The 19,155-nt window shown below is 39.5% G+C and overlaps 1 protein-coding gene across 8 annotated transcripts in view; it reads right to left on the bottom strand.

Annotated features, from left to right (window-relative positions):
- The window catches only part of GCFC2 (GC-rich sequence DNA-binding factor 2), a 51,007-nt gene extending 32,224 nt beyond the window's left edge, over positions 1-18,783 (bottom strand). For 7 of the 8 annotated variants that reach the window (XR_004733474.3, XR_004733475.3, XR_013526078.1 and 4 more), the window contains exons 1-5: positions 18,450-18,783; positions 14,739-14,867; positions 11,026-11,250; positions 9,757-9,854; positions 3,646-3,761 (exon numbers count right to left, since the gene is read on the bottom strand). Coding sequence is in view for 4 of the 8 variants with exons in the window: in XM_035272144.3 (XP_035128035.1) it covers positions 3,646-3,761; positions 9,757-9,854; positions 11,026-11,250; positions 14,739-14,867; positions 18,450-18,723 (842 nt within the window). In the remaining 4 variants the exon portion in view is untranslated. Of the gene's footprint in view, positions 1-3,645; positions 3,762-4,371; positions 4,519-9,756; positions 9,855-11,025; positions 11,251-14,738; positions 14,868-18,449 lie in introns of those variants that run through there. The other variant, XM_035272146.3, reaches the window with a different exon arrangement.
- Positions 18,784-19,155: the final 372 nt, after the last annotated feature.

The raw sequence follows: 19,155 nt of genomic DNA, 5'->3' as shown, positions 1-19,155 counted from the left end.
GTTTTGAAGAACTTCTTTATTTCTGACTTCATTTCATTGTTTACCCAGTCAACATTCAAGAGCCAGTTGTTCAGTTTCCATGAAGCTGTGCGGTTCTGGGTTGGTTTCTGAATTCTGAGTTCTAACTTGATTGCACTATGGTCTGAGAGGCTGTTTGTTATGATTTCAGTTGTTTTGCATTTGCTGAGCAGTGCTTTACTTCCAATTATGTGGTCAATTTTAGAGTAGGTGTGATGTGGTGCTGAGAAGAATGTATATTCTGTGGATTTGGGGTGGAGAGTTCTGTAAATGTCTATCAGGTTTGCTTGCTCCAGGTCTGAGTTCAAGCCCTGGATATCCTTGTTGATTTTCTGTCTGGTTGATCTGTCTAATATTGACAGTGGAGTGTTAAAGTCTCCCACTATGATTGTGTGGGAGTCTAAGTCTCTTTGTAAGTCTTTAAGAACTTGCCTTATGTATCTGGGTGCTCCTGTATTGGGTCCATATATGTTTAGGATCATTAGCTCTTCTTGTTGTATCGATCCTTTTACCATTATGTAATGGCCTTCTTTGTCTCTTTTGATCTTTGTTGCTTTAAAGTCTATTTTATCAGAGATGAGAATTGCAACTCCTGCTTTTTTTTGCTCTCCATTTGCTTGGTAAATCTTCCTCCATCCCTTTATTTTGAGCCTTTGTGTATCCTTGCATGTGAGATGGGTTTCCTGGATACAGCACACTGATGGGTTTTGGATTTTTATCCAATTTGCCAGTCTGTGTCTTTTGATTGGTGCATTTAGCCCATTTACATTTAGGGTTAATATTGTTATGTGTGAATTTGATACTGCCATTTTGATGCTAGCTGGCTGTTTTGCCTGTTAGTTGATGTAGATTCTTCATTCTGTTGATGCTCTTTAGCATTTAGTGTGTTTTTGCAATAGCTGGTACTGGTTGTTCCTTTCTATGTGTAGTGCCTCTTTCAGGAGCTCTTGTAAAGCAGGCCTGGTGGTGACAAAATCTCTGAGTACTTGCTTGTTTGCAAAGGATTTTATTTTTCCTTCACTTATGAAGTTAAGTTTGGCTGAATATGAAATTCTGGGTTGAAAGTTCTTTTCTTTAAGGATGTTGAATATTGGCCACCACTCTCTTCTGGCTTGTAGAGTTTCTGCTGAGAGATCTGCTGTGAGTCTGATGGGCTTTCCCTTGTGGGTGACCCGACCTTTCTCTCTGGCTGCCCTTAGTATTTTCTCCTTCATTTCAACCCTGGTGAATCTGATGATTATGTGCCTTGGGGTTGCTCTTCTTGTGGAACATCTTTGTGGTGTTCTCTGTATTTCCTGCATTTGAGTGTTGACCTGTCTTGCTAGGTGGGGGAAATTTTCCTGGATGATGTCCTGAAGAGTATTTTCCAGCTTGGATTCATTCTCTTCGTCCCCTTCTGGTACATCTATCAAATGTAGATTAGGTCTTTTCACATAGTCCCACATTTCTTGGAGACTTTGTTCATTCCTTTTTGCGCTTTTTTCTCTGATCTTGGTTTCTCGTTTTATTTCATTGAGTTGATCTTCGACTTCAGATATTCTTTCTTCTGCTTGGTCAATTCGGCTATTGAAACTTGTGCATGCTTTGTGAAGTGCTCGTATTGTGTTTTTCAGCTCCTTTAGTTCATTCATATTCCTAAGTTATTCATTCTTGTCATCATTTCTTCAAATCTTTTTTCATATCTTTTTTCAAGGTTCTTAGTTTCTTTGCATGGATTTAATACATGTTCTTTTAGCTCACAAAAGTTTCTCATTATCCATCTTCTGAAGTCTAATTCCGTCATTTCATCACAGTCATTCTCCGTCCAGCTTTGTTTCCTTGCTGGTGAAGAGTTTTGGTCCTTTCTAGGAGGCGAGGTGTTCTGGTTTCGGGTGTTTTCCTCCTTTTTGCGCTGGTTTCTTCCCATCTTTGTGGATTTATCCACTTGTCATCTGCGTAGTTGCTGACTTTTCGATTGGGTCTCTTAGTGGACACCCAGATTGTTGGTGATGAAGTATTTCTGTTACTTGGTTTTCCTTCTACGAGTCTAGCCCCTTCGCTGTACGACTGCTGAGGTCCACTCCAGGCCCTGCTTGTCTGGGGTACACCTATAGCAGCTGCGGAACAGTGAGGGATGCTACCAGTTTCTTTTTCTGCTATCTTTGTCCCAGGATGATGCCTGCCAAATGTCAGTCTTTTGGATATAGAGGGGTCAGGGAGCTGCTTGAGGAGACAGTCTGTACTTTATAGGAGCTCAATTGCTGAGCTGTGAGCTCTGTTGTTCATTCAGGGCTGTTAGGCTGCTATGTTTGATTCTGCTGCAACAGATCTCATTAAAAAACCCCTTTTTTTCTCAAATGCTCTGTCTTGGGGGGTTGGGGCTTTGTTTTTGGATGTCTGTTGAGGTGTCCTGCCCAGCTAGGAGGCAGTCTAATCACTATTTGACTGCCAAGGCTCCGCCGTGCTGTTGTGAGGCTCACCCTGTTGCTGCAGGCTCTTGCTCTTCTGCTGCGTTCTCCAATACGGGCTACGCCCTGCAGCGGAGTCTCTCTGTTGTAGTGGGTTGCCTCGGCAATGGCAGGCTGCGTCAGCAGTGGGCGTGTATCTCAGTAGGGGCAGGTTGCCTCGGCAACTGCAGGCTGCGTCAGCAGTGGGCGTGTGTCTCAGTCGGGGTGGGTTGCCTCGGTAATGGTGGACGCCCCTCCCCCACGGAGCGCCTCAGGGACGGTCTCCACAGCGAGCGTTTGGAATCGCCATTCTGTCTGTCCCACTGCGCTATCCCACACGCTGTGTCCCTGCAATCCCCTGGGCTGGCCCACTGCCCAAGTCCCTTTCAGTCTCGAGTTCAGCCCCCTCAAGTCTCAGGTTGCCGTTTCAACAGGGCACCCGGACAAGTGCGCCCTGTGGGTATCGCTGGGTAGGGCCGGCCTCCGCCACCCCGGCTGCCAGCTTCTCCAGGCAGAGCCTCTGCCTGGTGTCCCGCGTCTCCTTTATACTTGGGAATTTCCCCGTTCTGTGGGCAACAAAGATCAGTCTGAAAATGCAGCTTTGACTCACCTCTCCGCAGATTAACCGAGAGATTAAATCCTGGGTTGTTGTCACAGCGCCATCTTGAGTTCCTCCTCCTAATTTATATATTATATATAGTACTTTTGCACTCTGGGGCCATTATTAAGTAAAATAAAGGTTACCGGAATGGAAGCACTGTGATAATGCAACAGTCCATCTGGTAATGAAGAACGTTACTATATGACTAACAGGCAGTTGGCTTACAGAACAAAAAGATGCTGGACAAAACGATGATTCTCATCCTGGGCAGAATAAAGTAGGGTAGCTCGAGATGTCATTACACTATTTAGAAGAGCAAGCAATTTAAAACACATGAATTATTTCTGGAATTTTCCATTTAATATTTTTGGACCATGGTTTGACCACTGATAACTGAAACTACAGAAGGCAAACATACAGATATGGGGGAACAACTGTATACAAAAATGTAATCAATTGTTAGTATAACACAGGAGATCCTTCTTTTCCCCCTATAAGTCTGTCTAATATTAAAACTTAATAATCTAAAAGAATATAGTGCTATATCTTCACTATTAGATATCTAGGACAAATGTAAATTTCAAAATGAGTATTACTCACCTAGTATTTAATTGCTTCTTTATAATTTCTAAATTTACTGGTGGAAATGAAATGGAAGTATCAAATTTCTTCACTTTTGAAGATCCACAGCTATGCGAAAGATCTACATCTCTTTCCTAAAAAAAAAAAAAAAAAAAAAGAAACATAGATTTTTTTAAAAAAAACATTCAATTTACCTTATAAACATTAATAGCATGAAAAGGGACTGGATGTTCCACAGTCCAGCTAAAGAATTCCATGCCTTTGTAATTTTTCATGGTCCCAATAAAATATTTTTAAATTCACAGTTTTACATTTTAGAAGTTAAAATTCACAAATTCTAAAACTCATATTTTTTAAAAAGCTTAGTTTCGTAGCTAATTTTTGTTATCATCTCATATACTCTCAGAAAGTCACCCAGTCTTTGAAGAAACAACAATCCTTTGTGAATATTAATTTGTGGGGTAGACAGACCTGTCTGGTTGACCTAACACCTATTTCCATGAGAGAAGTATCTATTTAACTTCAACTCCATTCTAGTCAATGAAAAATAAATGGAAGTCCACGGGACGGTTTGTAGGTAAAGTTTTTACTTTTCTTTTTTTTTGAGACGGAGTTTCGCTCTTGTTACCCAGGCTGGAGTGCAATGGTGCGATCTCGGCTCACCGCAACCTCCACCTCCTGGGTTCAGGCAATTCTCCTGCCTCAGCCTCCTGAGTAGCTGGGATTACAAGGTTTTTACTTTTCTTTAAGACATTCTTACTTGGGTTTTCTGTTCCTTGTAAAGAAATGCACTCCTAACTTATAACGTGGTGTATTTCACATTAATGTCCTCTGTCTAATCACAGCTCATCATCACCATGCTTGGAATGTTCAGAAGATCGGGAAGAACCTCTGTTTTAGACAAAGACACATGAAAAAAATCGAGCAGATATTTAGCCAATTTCACTGGCTTAGCTACTCATTTTATATTTTCCATGAAGCATCATCTTTTCTCATTTCAGTTCTCACCAAGCCTCCCATCCAGCACTATTCATATCTACAAATCTCCAAACATTCTTGATACTTTACAGTCAATGACCCATTCAAGTACTACCACTTCTGTAAAGGCTTTCTCAAACTTGCTCATTTACCTTCCCTCCTATAAAACTGACTACCCACTTGCTCCTCTGTGCTACCTTAGGACCCTGCAAAGAGTTCTCTCACAGAACCAGTAGGATTTAACTACAATTATTTTGTTTAGCTGTCTCCCTTCCTGCTAAGGTTGTACATCTTTGTAAGTGGCTTCAGCAGGCTAATGATGACCCCACAAAAAACACGTTCATGTTCGATATATGGCAAAAGATGTAATTAAGACTTTGAGACTTGGTGCATAGCCTGGATTATCCTGATAGGGCCTGAACACAATTACATGTACCATTCTAAGAGATAGGGAATTTTGGGACACAACAGAAGACACCGATGTGAAGATGGAACAGAGAGCGATGTGGCTGCAGGAAAAGGCATGCCAACAGCCACCAAAAACTAGAAGAGTCAAGTAGTGGATTCTCTTCTAGAGTTTCTGGAAGCATGGTTGCTCTACTAACATTTTGATTTTGGACTTCTGACCTCCAGATCTCAGAGAGAATAAACTTCTCTTATTTTAAGCCACTAAGTCTGTGGTGGTTTGTTACAGGAGTCACAGAAAACTAATATAGTGGCAAATAGTGGATTTTCAATAAAGGAATCAGTAAATGTACTCATATAATTAATAAAATCGCAAATCAAGTAAGTGTGAGATTCCATTTTCATCAATTATATACTTGCGCTTGAAGAGGGCAAGTTTATGGTAAAATATTCCCATGATATTGGAGACATTAGAGATTTAGCTGTTTTCTTTAGAAGGCAATAGAGAAAAATATACTAAGTGCCATAAAATGTTCATCTCTTGATTAATAATAAAATTCTTGGCACTTTTTACAAAGGAATAGTCCAAAAACACACATTTGAACAAAAGAAATGAGAGGAGGAAAAATAACTAAATCTTCACCGATTATTATCTGTTAATAGAAAAAAAAATCAGATTGCAAATATCCAAAATAAAGAATGGTTAATAAGATTATGATTCAGTGACTCCAGTGAACATTATAGAGCTATTAAAATTAGTTATTATAACTATGTAAAGAGAAGAGAAGGTACTTTATGTCAAGCAAGGAAATCAGAATTCAAAACTGTATGCATAATGTGGTTCCTAAACTGTGCAAAGGCATGCTAGCAAATTCAAAGGGGTATAGTGAAACATTTTAAATATTTTAGGGAAACAATGCAGTACTCAACAGCTGCTGGACTAGTAGCTCTTAGTTCAGTTACATTAAAACGTGTTCCATATGGCCAGACATGGTGGCTCATGCCTGTCATCCTAGCACTTTGGGAGGCTGAGGTTGGCAGACTGCCTGAAATCAGGAGTTTTAAGACCAGCTGACGCAACATAGTGAAACCCCATCTCTACTAAAAGACAAAAAAAATCAGTTGGGCGTGGTGGCGTGTGCCTGTACTCACAGCTACTCTGGAGGCTGAGGCAGAAGAATTGCTTGAACCCAGGAAGCAGAGTTTGCAGTGGGCCGAGATCATGCCACTGTACTCCAGCCTGGGCAACAGAGTGAAACTATCTCAAAAGCAAAAACAAAAACAAAAAGAATGTGTTTCATTCCTTTTGATGAAGTCATTTGTGGAGCTGGATTTTGGAAGGATGCTATGATATAAAATAAGTATTATGTGAATATCAATATGGAAATGAGAGTGGCAGTGTCCAACCTCTGCCACTCTCACTTGATTCCAAGGTTTGAAAAGTCACACAATACCTAACAGGAACACACATCTCATTAGTAAGAAACTTTGGTTATTTAAAAATAAAGTAAGCCAGGCGTGGTGGCTCATGCCAGTAATCCCAGCACTTTGAGAGGCCAAGGCAAGTGGAACACTTGAGGCCAGGAGTTCAAGACTCATGTGGCCAAAATAGTGAAACCCTGTCTCTATTTAAAAATACAAAAATTAGCCGGGTGTGGTAGTGCACGCCTGTAGTCCCAGCTACTAGGGAGGCTGAGGCAGAATTACTGCTTGAACCAAGAGGGGCGGAGGTTGCAGTGAGCCGAGATCACACCACTGCCCTACAATCTGGGCAACAGAGAGAGACTGTCTCAAAATAATAACAAAAATTTTTTGTCTTCAATTTATTTGTATTATTTTTCCAAATGGTTAGTTCTTAGGACATAAATTATGTAAAATTATTTGGACTTAACTACTTAATGAATATAATTGTTTGGTACTTCTTTTGACTTATGAGCACCATGATAAAATTACCAAGGCATTAAGGGCTCCATGAATGAGAAAGTTTGGAAAACTCTAATGTATACTGATTGCAAACTCTAATGTACACTTACAGAGCTTACATTCCACCAGCAGACTCAAGAGCCCAAATCTACAACTTTTATCCCCCAGTACGGTACATTTTTGTTAGGTTTCTTTCAAAGCTCACTATTTGTTTAAACTTTCATTCATTCATTCATTCATTCATTCATTCATTCATTCATTCATTCATTCATTTTTAGTGACAGGGTCTCACTGTTGCCCAGGCTGGAGTGGAGTGGTGTGATCATAGCTCACTCTACCCTTGAACTCTTGGGCTCAAGTGATCCTCCCAGCTCAGCCTCCCAAGTAGCTGAGACTATAGGCATGCCCCACCACGCCTGCCTAGTTTTATTTATTTTTTGTAGAGCTCAGGTCTCACTGTGTTGTTCAGGCTGGTCTCAAACTACTGGGCTGAAGCGATTCTCCCACCTTGGGCTTCCAAAGTGCTGGAATAACAGGTGTGAGTCACTATGCCTGGCCAAATCTGTGCTTTAGTGTTGATGTTTTTTTCTTAAATGAGACAGAGTCTCACTCTGTCACCAAGGCCAAAGCACAGTGGCACAATCTCAGCTCACTGCAGCCTTGACCTCGTGGGTTCAAGCGATCCTCCTACCTCAGCCACTGTAAGCAGCTCAAACTACAGGTATGTGCCACCACCACCATGCCTGGCTAGTTTTTCTATTTTTTGTAGAGGCAGGGTTTCGCCATGTTGCCCAGGCTGGTCTTGAACTCCTGGACTCAAATGACCCAAGCCTCAGCCTCTTGGGTTTTGGTTTCTAATAACATTTTTAGGGCTTCATAGTATCCCATCCTGCTGTATTGTACCAAGTTCCCCATTGTTGGATATTTGTTTACATCTTTTTAAAAATTAAATAAAACACAAAAATGTATTTGTGTATGATGAAATGTAGCGCAGTTATGTATCATAACATAGGTATAATGTATTTGGGCATAATATTTACCACAGGATTCACTACAATAAAAAATTCTCTGAGAAATCACATAAATGTCAAATGAGATTTAATATATAAATGATAATACATCTATTCACTAGATTGCTATGAAATCATTAAAATGTAGTAGAAGCAGATATGCCATTGTGGTGATATGTCTCTGTTATATTGTGAAGTGAAAAAAAGTTTCTGAAGAGAAAATTGGTTATATTTATATTATACAGAACAGGTATTTAAAAGTGAAGTTTGAGGCCTAAACTTTTAAGTACCTGTATAATATAAACTGTCAATTACTAAAAAAATTAAAGCTTAAAAAGAAAAGTACCCTCAAGTGGAAGGTATTTATAATCTAGTGGAAAAATAACATAATATGCACAGTGCAGTGGGCTTAATGGAGGCTTCCCAAAAGATACATCCATGAATTAATCCCTGGAAAGTATAAATATTACTTTATTTGGAAAAAGAGTCCTGGTGGTTGTAATTAAGTGAAAGACCCTGGATTACGAGTGGGCCCTAAATCTAATGACAAGTATTCTTATGAGGAAAATACACAGTAGAGACATGGAGAAAGCCACGTGTAGACAGAAGCAGAGACAGGAGTTATGTAGTACAAGCCACGAAACACGTGGAGCGACCAGAAGTTGAAAAAAGCAAGGAAAAATTACCCTCAACACCCCAGGGCCTTCGGAGGAAGCAAGGTGCTGCCCACACCTTAACTTCAGATTTTGGCCTCCACGCTGTGAAAGAATAAATGTCTGTTCTTTTGTATGGGTCAAGATGGCCAGGGGGAGACCTATGTTAATTCTAGCTAAATAATTATAAGCTTGCTTGGCTCAGAGTACACTGAAGTTTATACACCAAACTAAACTATATTACTGGTGCAGTTAATTAGAAATCAAGCGGCAACAGAAGGCCTAAGGTAAAGACCATCTGAAAGCACAGTAACGACGGGGAACACCTCGGGGTGGCTGCAGAGCAGGCAAGATACTGCTCTGGTCCCACAAATGCCTTCTCAACATAGAGACTGCCCCAGGGCCTTGTAAAGAGGGCTTATGCAAAGATGTCTGAAAATGGAGACCACCTCTACTCACAAGATCTGGGAGGGTCTTTGCATAAGGGGGCTGGCAAGGAGGAGAAAAGCTTTGCAGGGCAGAGATCACAGAATACCTCAGGCTCTGCCTAGGTTCTCAGAATACGGAGTGATTTTAATTGCTCTATGTTGTCAATTCTTGGAAGATAAAAGCCCCTTGTTGCATTGGGAGTGGTCAGACCAGGTGGCTCCTCATCCACTATACTTCTGTTGCAGCTGCACTGTGATAACAATCGGTGATAAACTCAGTAAGTTTAGCATGTCTTAGAAGGATCTCAAGTGCTATTAGGATGCTTAGAGCACTAGTTTAGCATGTCTTACAAGGATCTGAAGTGCTCTCCACCTGGCTGTCTTACCTACTCCTTTACCCTCCCCTTCCATGCCCATAAGATCAATGAGATTGTGCACATAATAAAAGTGTTTGGAGCCCAGAGCTCAGGGCCAACATGTTTTCCATGCTTGCATTGGTCCCCTAGACCCATGTTGTAACTTCTTGTGTCTCTGTCTTTGTTTCCCTTTCTCAATCCCTCATCACTGCCATCATTAAGAGCACCCACGCATGGGGTTGGGCTGGTTCCCAACATCTGGTGCCCAATGAACAGGGTATGGCACCCTCGAACAACACTTTTGCATCACCAACTTTGTGGTAATTTGTTATACCAGCCATAGGAATCTAATACACATGGTATAAACAATGATTACCTCTATGATTTTAACTGCTTTCCTCATTTGTTGTTGTACCCAAATATCTTGCTTTTCATCCTCCTGACTTTCTTGACTTGTTTCTTCGTATCTGTTTTCTAGGGGAAAAAAAAGTTCACATGTAAATGTTTAATATTTTTCCATTTTAATTGCAACAGCCAACTTTTTTTAGCTTAGTGTATACAGGCTTAGTATCACTTTACGTGTGTTATTTATTCTTCACAATAATTCTGGGAAGAAGGCACTATTACTGCCCTCATTTCACAAATTAGGAAACTCAGATATTGGGAGGTTAAATAACTGTCCTAAGACTATGTTGAAGCTGGAAGTTGGATCCTGGGATCTGACTTCAGAACCTGCCCTCTTCTCACCAAACTGTCCCACTCAAAACACTACAGCCCTAGAAATGTAAAAAACTGAGAAAGAGCAAGGCACAGTGGCTCAGGCATAATCCCAGCACTTTGGGAGGCCGAGGAAGGTGGATCATCTGAAGTTGGGAGTTCGAGACCAGCCTGACCAAAATGGAGAAACTCTGTCTCTACTAAAAATACAAAGTTAGCCAGGAGTGGTGGCGCATGCCTGTAATTCCCAGCTACTCGGCAGGCTGAGGCAGGAGAATTACTTGAACCCAGGAGGCGGAGGTTGTGGTGAGCCGAGATATTGTCATTGCACTCCAGCCTGGGCAACAAGAGTGAAACTCTGTCACAACAAACAAACAAACAAAAAAACTGAGAAAGAATGAAATGTTTGGTTTTTCTTATCAAAGATCTCTCAATTACTACCTGAGAATCAAAATACGTAAAAATAAATTGTAAGGAACTAAGTATTTTTCTGAAAAAATATTATTTAAGGTTACAAAAACCTCATATTATAAATGAGAAATGTGAAGAATTTTTTATTATAGCAGAGATTTTAATACATGACATCTAAAAATCTCTGTAGATGCTTCCATGTTAAAAAATATTTATAAATGTGACAATGATTGTTTTTAATGTTTTGAAAATAAGATACTGCACATTTTTTTAATCTGTCAAAAAAGATCAAGTGGGGGTCAGGCATTAATAACCATTATTACACACATTCCTTGATAATAACATTTTGATACAGATACATCCTTTAGAGGTCATAATATCATGGATCAAATTGATATTAAAAACCAGTATCCACACTCTATAATGTGAAGCACATTACATTTTTTATGGAGATTCTCTCATAATATTATATTCTAATGAAAAATAACCTAAGCTTCATATATTGACAAATACATACTTGATTCCTCAACCATCCTTTGTCTAAGTGTTTGAGGTTTCAGGGTAAATGGTATTCTCTTCTCATGGTCATCAGGCTCACTCTCAGGGTCGTCTTCACTCTCTCTCTTCATACCAAAGATGGTGGAGGCATGTTCTACATCCAAAGAAATATAGTCATCTTGCACTCTGGCCAATTCACGTTTTCTGCGAGCTGCCTGAATAAAAGCTGCATCTGGGATCTCGACTGAAGAAAACAAAGAGGAGGACACTAAAAACCAAAGATCAAGATAAGTAAATATTCCTCACATTTAAGAAAAAGAAAAAAAGCACCATTTTCCTAAAGTATTTCCAAAAGCTGCAGAAGTTAAAAGAATCAATGACAGACCAGTCTGACTTACCAAGCACCCACACTTGTAAGAAATCAGAAAGAGACTACAAACAGCAACAAAGTAAAGCCAAATCAGCCTCTGCAGTTCTGTAGTGAGCCCCACATCAATAAACATGAGACGTTACAAAGTGAAAAGAAAATAACCGGGTTTATTTACCAGGTGAAAAATTTTAAATGACAACTCTTAAGAGTCTTTATTTTTTCCTTTGTTTTGTACAGTATAAACATCATTAGCATAAACTCCTACAATTTAAAACAAGTTTCTTCATGCATGATCTAAGATGAAATTTATCTTCATTCTGGAAAAAACGGTTTCTTAAGAAAAATACTACATTAAAGAAATAGCAAGAGAAATTTTCACCATTTTAAGCACTTAAAGTACTAAAGAGATGTCAAGGTACTGAGGCTCAAGTGAGTTTTCTAAACGTTCCCACAAATTGACCCAAATTCTTTGAAAAATAAACAGAAAATGCCATGTACTTGGAGATGCACAAAAGCTCCAATGTCTGAAACAAACAAAAAAAGAGATTTTAGAAATCACAGACCAATATGCTTGACATCAGCCCTAGGGAAAATTAAAAGTGCTTGAGTGACTCATGAAGCAATAAAGAAATCAATAAATATTTATCAAAAACAAGTAATATAAAATCAGGTGATTTACTTTTTTATAGACTAGTATTTATTTATAGACTACTGTCAGGGACATGATGGAGGTCAGGTATTTCTTCCTCCTTCCAAAGCATTTAAGATTCAAAATCATCACAGCAGGTTATGGTAAAAATTCTCAACTCTGGCTACACATCTGAGTCATCTGAGAAGCTTGACAAACTACTGATACCCAGTCCTCCATACCAGAGATTCAGATGTTGATCTGAGGCAGAGCTAATCAGAAGTATGTTTTTATAGCTCCCTCGAGGATTTTAATGTGTAGGCAGGGTTAAGATAAGACATTTAGGTTCAAATACTCAGGTATATGAATAAGGACACAGAAATACTTATTTTGGAAGTGATCCACCTGCAAATGACTTGATGGGGTTTAATTAGTAAGTCACAAGTAATGGGACTGACGAGTAAGATATTAGTGCTATGTAAAGGTAACCTCTCAAGCAAAAATAAAGAAGTAAAAGTTCAAGGAAGAGAAGAGTATTCCATCTGTCCTGTTCCTGCATATCCAATACCTGGTTCAATGGTTCTCACACAGCAGATGGTGGGCAGACCTGGGATGAATCAATAAGGTCAGCATATTGTTCAATAATAAATATATCATGTTTTTACAGATTTATAACTCATGAATAATTCTTCATATACATCATCCTATCTGATATACAATCATCTAGGGCTGAGAGGTAAATTACCATCTATTGGTAAAAAGGAATCTCTGCTAGAGGGACTATTTCAAGGCAGGTATTCCATTACTGAATTATTCTAATAGTTCTATCACCTGAACACAGAATAAAGGCTCTCCTTCCATATGCCAGCACCTAAAATTAACACATTCCTCCATCTTTTCTTCTCAGCCAATAAGTCCTTTGAACTTTCTGGTATTCCTCACAGGACAAGTTTTCAATTTTTAATCAGTGTTTCTCAATGGAGCATGGGGGAGGGGCAATTCACCATGCCGAACTGTTCTGGACTCCTGTAGGACATTTATCATCCCTTGCTTCCAGGGCACTATGTGCGAGCAACAACTCAACCACTATAATCATTAAAATGGTCTCATATATTTTCAAATGATGCCCTCTCTTCTTAGGTGGGCAGTGCTGCCAAAACACTTTTCAATCACTTTCTTATGCTATTTAATACACCAACACAATCTTTTTTGGGTTGTTTGTTTGAGATGGAGTCTTGCTCTGTCACCTAGGCTGGAGTAAAGTGTGATCTCAGCTTACTGCAACCTCTGCCTCCCAGGTTCAAGTCCCCTGAATTACAGGTGCGTGCCATCATGCCCAGCTAATTTCTGTATTTTTAGTAGATATGGGGTTTCACCATGTTGGACAGGATGGTCTTGAACTCCTGACCTCAGGTGATCCACCTGCCTCGGCCTCCCAAAGTGCTGGGATTACAGGTGTCAGCCACCACACCTGGTTTAATCCACCAGGTTTAATCCATCTTGTATAGTAGCATTGTTTGGTACAGTAGTCACTAGCCCAGTGTGACTATTAAAATATAACTAAAAATTCAATTTCTCAGTTGCACAATTTCTCAGTTCCACATCTGAAGAGCTCAACAGCCACTTGTGACTACTGGCTACCATATGGACAGTGAAGATAGAAAATTTTTCTAAACCACAGAAAATTCTACTGAATAGCACTATATCCAGAATCTAGACAAGGCTTCAACTGTTTACTAGATTTCAATTCTTAATACTGGCTTAATCACTTAGTATTTCTGTAGCTTGTGGACATAGAGAAGAAAAAAAATTATAAGGTTACAGAGCTACTGGTTGTTGTTATTTAATAACTAATAAAGAAGCACTTATTACTGTATTATAAGCCTTATAAAACATATTTTAATAATTTTATTTCAATATAATTTGTTTCCTTTACAAAGCTACGTATTTTACTTTATTTTCTCATAAAGCATCCTAGGCTTCACTACACTGAAAAAGGACAAAACAAGTTATAAACCTCTCTAAGAGACTAGATAAATATTTTTGACTTTGCAGGCCATAAGTTCTTTGTTGCAACTTCTCAACTCTGCTGCTACAGTGCAAAAACACTCACAAACAATAAGTAATTGAAAGACGGGGACTGTGTTTTAATAAAACTTCGCTTATAAAAACAGGTGGTGGGCCAGATTTGCCAACTCCTGAACTAGACTGATCTTTCTAAGACACAAAAACTTTCATGTCATCTGCATAAAATATTCAGTGGTTGCCTAAGCCCTGTATAAATATGACTCCAATTTGTCCCTCCTGTTTTCTTTTCCTTAAACTCCCAACCAAATAGCTTCCACCAAACAGAGCTAGTTTTAGTTTCCTGCACATATTATATACCTTCTCTAGAGTTTCAAATATGCTACATCCTATACCTGAAACGTCCTCCATGACAAATTCTTACCATCCTTCAGGTGTCAGTGTCAATCACCCAGCATAGCACACTGGTTAAGAAGAATACAGGCTCTAGAAAAGACTGGGTTTATATCCTACCTCTGATACTTATAAGCTGTCTGACCTGTGCATGTTAAAATGTAGTAAAAATGAGCAGTCAATTTGGGCACTCTGACAATCATTATTAATAACCTACTTGCCCCATGTCACTAGCGTTTGTTTTGTTATCAATAAATATATCAAAAACACTGTATTAAAAATAAAATTCTTAACCAAAATCATACAAATTACTAACCTGCTGATGACAGTTCTTTTTCTCCAAGAGAGCTAGAGCTGTCAGAAGACAAACCCTGATCATCCTTACGTTCCGAGGAGTGATGTATTTCATCCTCTTCATCTGTTGACACATCAACTGTTCTGGATTCTAACAGGACATTTCAAAAACATAATAAGAGTCAAAATAATGGAATCAGTAATTGAAAATCTGAATACATGGCATATGCATAATATGGTGTTTTAAACCTACTCCACATATTAAAGTAGACATATTGATCTTCCTCCAACTTCCCATCTTCCTTAAACAACTGAATGATCTACTAAGTGTACAAAGATCTTATCTGTATTATCTAGGCATCTAATAATATATTTCCAAAAAGATGTAATGAGAAGAGGGAAGCAGGCATTAGAGAAAAAAAAAAAAAGAGACAAAAATTGAAGTAATATTTAGAAAAGTAATAACAGTGAATAAGTAGAAAAGAAAAACAAGATTTAATGTATACTATGTGCTAGACACATTGAAATCTGTTTTACATGACTTATTTAATACTCGTAGTTCTATAAAGTAAACGCTATTTCTGATGAGCTAAGGATGGTGAGGATGAAGAATACCAACACAATGAGTGGAGAAGCAGGGCTTTCAACCTAATCCCATCCAACTCCAGAGTTTAGGCTCTCTTTAGAGTATGCCATAGTTCAGTGGCTGGTAGCAAGAAATATTGTAAGAAGCACTTTGGTCAAAATTAAACCACGGGTTTATCTTTTCAGTGCATGATTTGGGAAGGTCACATAGCCTGTTAAATTCAAGTAATCTGTTAAAGATAACATCAAGATAAAAACCATAGGGGTGTTGTGAAAATTAAGTGAGTAAAATAAAGGAATTCTTGACATTATTGCCAAGAAAGGATTTGTTAACCCACAATAAATCTACACGTTTATGAGTAATCTTAAAACATAAGATTACATAGTACTCATTAATTTTAATTTCTACCTTAGTTAGAAGACCTACATACAGTTCAAAAAAGGCTAGAGTAAAATCAAAACTTAAAATGCAGCTGCAGCTCACATCTTTCTTAGATAACTGCCATTATGACAACCCATACCTGTTTCCAAAGTGGATTAACACCAAAGCAGTGGTTCTCAAAGCATGGTTTATCAATTCCCGGAGGTCCTTGAGACTCTTTCAGAGAGTCTGGGAAATCAAAACTACTTTAATCACAATACTAACATGTTATTTATTGTTTTTGCCATGTTGACATTTATCTAATGAAGCAAAGGCAGTGGTGGGTAAAACAGCTATCCCCTTAGCATGAATCAATTTGTTGTAGCAGTTATGGTATTTTTCATCACTGCACACTGGCAAATAAAAGCCAGTTGCTCTTCAAAAAGTAATTAAAAAATTCTTATTTTATCAAATTTTGACCCTTGAGTACACACGTGTTTAATATTCTTTGTGACAAAATGGAAGTTTGCATAAGGCACTTTGGCTGCATCTTGATATGTAACGACTGCCTTAAGGAAAAGCATTTGTGTGACTGTGTTGCAAGCTGAACTAGACATTGTTTTTAAGGAGAAGCATCATTTTCTTGAAAGAATGACTAACAAACAAACTAGTTATTCAGACGGCTATCTTACATTTCCTCAGACATGAGCTAAGTTGTAACTATCACTTCCAGAATGAGAGATTTCAAGTGAAAATTGAGATTTTGAAAAATCTATTTTCTCTACTGTGAACCTAACAGCTTTCCAATACTTAAAGACTGATTAATCAGTGGTAATACTAAGTGATTTTTTTTTTGGTGTTGTACAATAAAATGCTCCAACATTTGCAAGAGCTGCAAACTCAGGTAATGAACTTTCCAAATAATGCAAGATGTTACCAACCGTGCAGGAGTAAAAGATCCAAAGTACAAAACAGAACAGAGTTTTATGTAAGCACACCCCAAATTTAATCCTATGGTTTAAGATTACATGGGGCAACTAACTTTTAAGGACGGTTAGTTTATTACTCTTTGAGCTTTGTCATATTAAAGCACAACACCCTCGATCTAAAAAGGCGATTAAGTATTGGTCTTAACCATTTATCTGTCAGAGGCTGTATTTTCTTCAAATTCTTCAACCAGAACAACATAGCACGACAGATTAAAAGCAGAAACAGCTACGAGAATTCAGCTATCTTCTATTAATATTTTGCCAGACATTGAAGACATCTGCAAATTGAAAACAATGCTACTATTCTTTTTGGGAAATATTTTTTCACAAAAATCTTACTTGTTCTTACATGCAACAGATTTGTTCAATGAATTAATCCATTTTATTTTTGTTTTTAGTATGGTAAATATTGATAGATATAACCTACTGAAACAAAAGCTCTTTGGAATCCTTAATCATTTCTAAGATCTAAAGAGGTCCAAATACCAAAAGTTTGGGAACCACTATTCTAGAAGGCAAGAGAAAACATAGAAATGACTTCGATTTTCATCTACAAAGTTTAACCAGAGAACAGAGACAAAAATCATGGAAACTTTAGACAAACAGAAGGTCACAAGAAAAACCAAGAAATCACGAAGACCATAAACCTGGAGGACATCATGTTACGTGAAATAAAAAAGGCACAGAGAGACAAACATCTCACGATCTCAAATGTGTATTCCTCAAAGGTGGAAATCAGAAATCACAGAAGCAGAGAGTCTCCTAGTGGTTAGCAGGGACTGGGGTTGAGGGTGGTTGGGGAGAAACTGGTCAAACGGCACAACACTTTAATCGGACAAGAGGAATTCTATCCTACAACACAGTGACTAAAGTTAATAACAATGCACTGCATGCTTGAAAATTACTAAGGGCAGATTTTTAAGCGTTCTCACCACAAAAAAAGTATCTGAGGTAATGCAAATATTAATCAGCTCCATTTAGCCACTTTAGACACATTTTGAACATCATGTTGTGCACCATTAAGTATATAAAATTGTTACTTCTCAATGAAGAAATTAATTAAAAATCACTTTAATGAGAATAAAAAATAGTCGGAAGATTTCAGATCCAAGGCTAACCAAAAACTGTATTCCTCATTAAGCTACAATTCAAACTCAGAGCAGCACATTTTATGTAAACAACTTTAGGCTGCCTTAAACCTGTATTTAAGAACTCAAAGGTACTTCAAAATGAACACTGTATTTAACACCATTACCGGCAAAATCTACAGTGTCACGAAGCTCTATCATGCTCCTTCGTGTTGTATATATTATTTTTAGTAGTTTTTGCAAATAATTGGTGAAAAAAAGAAAACAGGCAAAGGGGAATGTTCCAAAACCTAGATTCTTGTACTATTCTGACTAAATGTTTTCAAGAAAGATAAGTTGGGCAAGTGTCTAAAACGTACATGTAACTTCTGCCTACTTAAAGAGTATTAGAAATTATTGAACTCCGTTGTGACAAGTTAGGTTCTTCACAAACTTTGGTAACAGAGTTAACTAGTGGAGTCATCTTATGGTGAAAACGAAGAACTTCCAAACTGTACAGGATTGTTTTTCTCCTCTAAGGAGTCCAAAAGCTGGACGCAGGCAGCCAGCAAGTGCTCAAAGGCTAGCTGTTTACTCGCTCACTACCTTCAGGATATGACTGCATGGCTGATGGACGGCAGCAAGTTATAGAACCCCCAGAGAAGGAGCCAGACACCCCGCGGCCCCTTCCCGCCCCGTGCCGTCGTCACCTCCCCGCTTCCCCGCGTCACCTTGGACGCCCGAGCCTTCGTCCGCGCGGGGAGCCGCTTCCGTGGCGCGTCGAGAGCTCGCCCAGACTCGGCCCCGGCCGCGAGGTCCCCGAATCCGGTGGGGCCGTCCCGCCACCTGCGCGCGGCCTCCTCCAGAGGGTGGCTCTTCCTCCGCGGGGCCCGGGGCCGGAAATTCCGTCGACGTCCCAGGCTCAGCAGGCGACTCCTCAGCGCTATCGCTGTCGCTGGAATCGGCCGCGCGCTGCCGAAAATTCCTTTTCGGTCTGTAAGCCATGCTTGAGGGCCCGGCGCCCAGCGCCCTAGTACCCCGCGAACCCCATGGCAGAGCTTTAGCGCCCGCCCCCAGCGCGCGCTCCCGCCTCGCCTGGACGCCGCGTGCGCGCGCCCGTGCCGCTAGCCTTCTACTTCCCGCTTCTCGGTTTGCGCCTGCGTGCTTTGGCTCCCTGGATCTAGTAGGTTGAGTTGTGTTCTGGGGCCTGAGTGTGGAGTCTGGAGCGGCAAAGCGGTCCCTGTGCTAGGTGGGGTTCCGTGGGCTGACACCTAGAGATTTCCAAGGCCTCTCCGGGCTGAGTCCCACGGAGAGCAGACCTTACGTGCTCTCCTTGTGCACGTTCTATCCAGGAATCAGGCGTTATGCTTTCTGTCCTGGACTGAAGCTAAATCCGTTGTCTTTTTACTTTCCAGAGAGAGAGCCCCTTCAACCAAG

This window comes from Callithrix jacchus, chromosome 14, assembly GCF_049354715.1.
Source record: "Callithrix jacchus isolate 240 chromosome 14, calJac240_pri, whole genome shotgun sequence".
Taxonomy (NCBI): Eukaryota; Metazoa; Chordata; class Mammalia; order Primates; family Cebidae; genus Callithrix; species Callithrix jacchus.
Note: the sequence above shows the minus strand (reverse complement) of the source record. Positions and strands in the feature narration are given on the sequence as shown.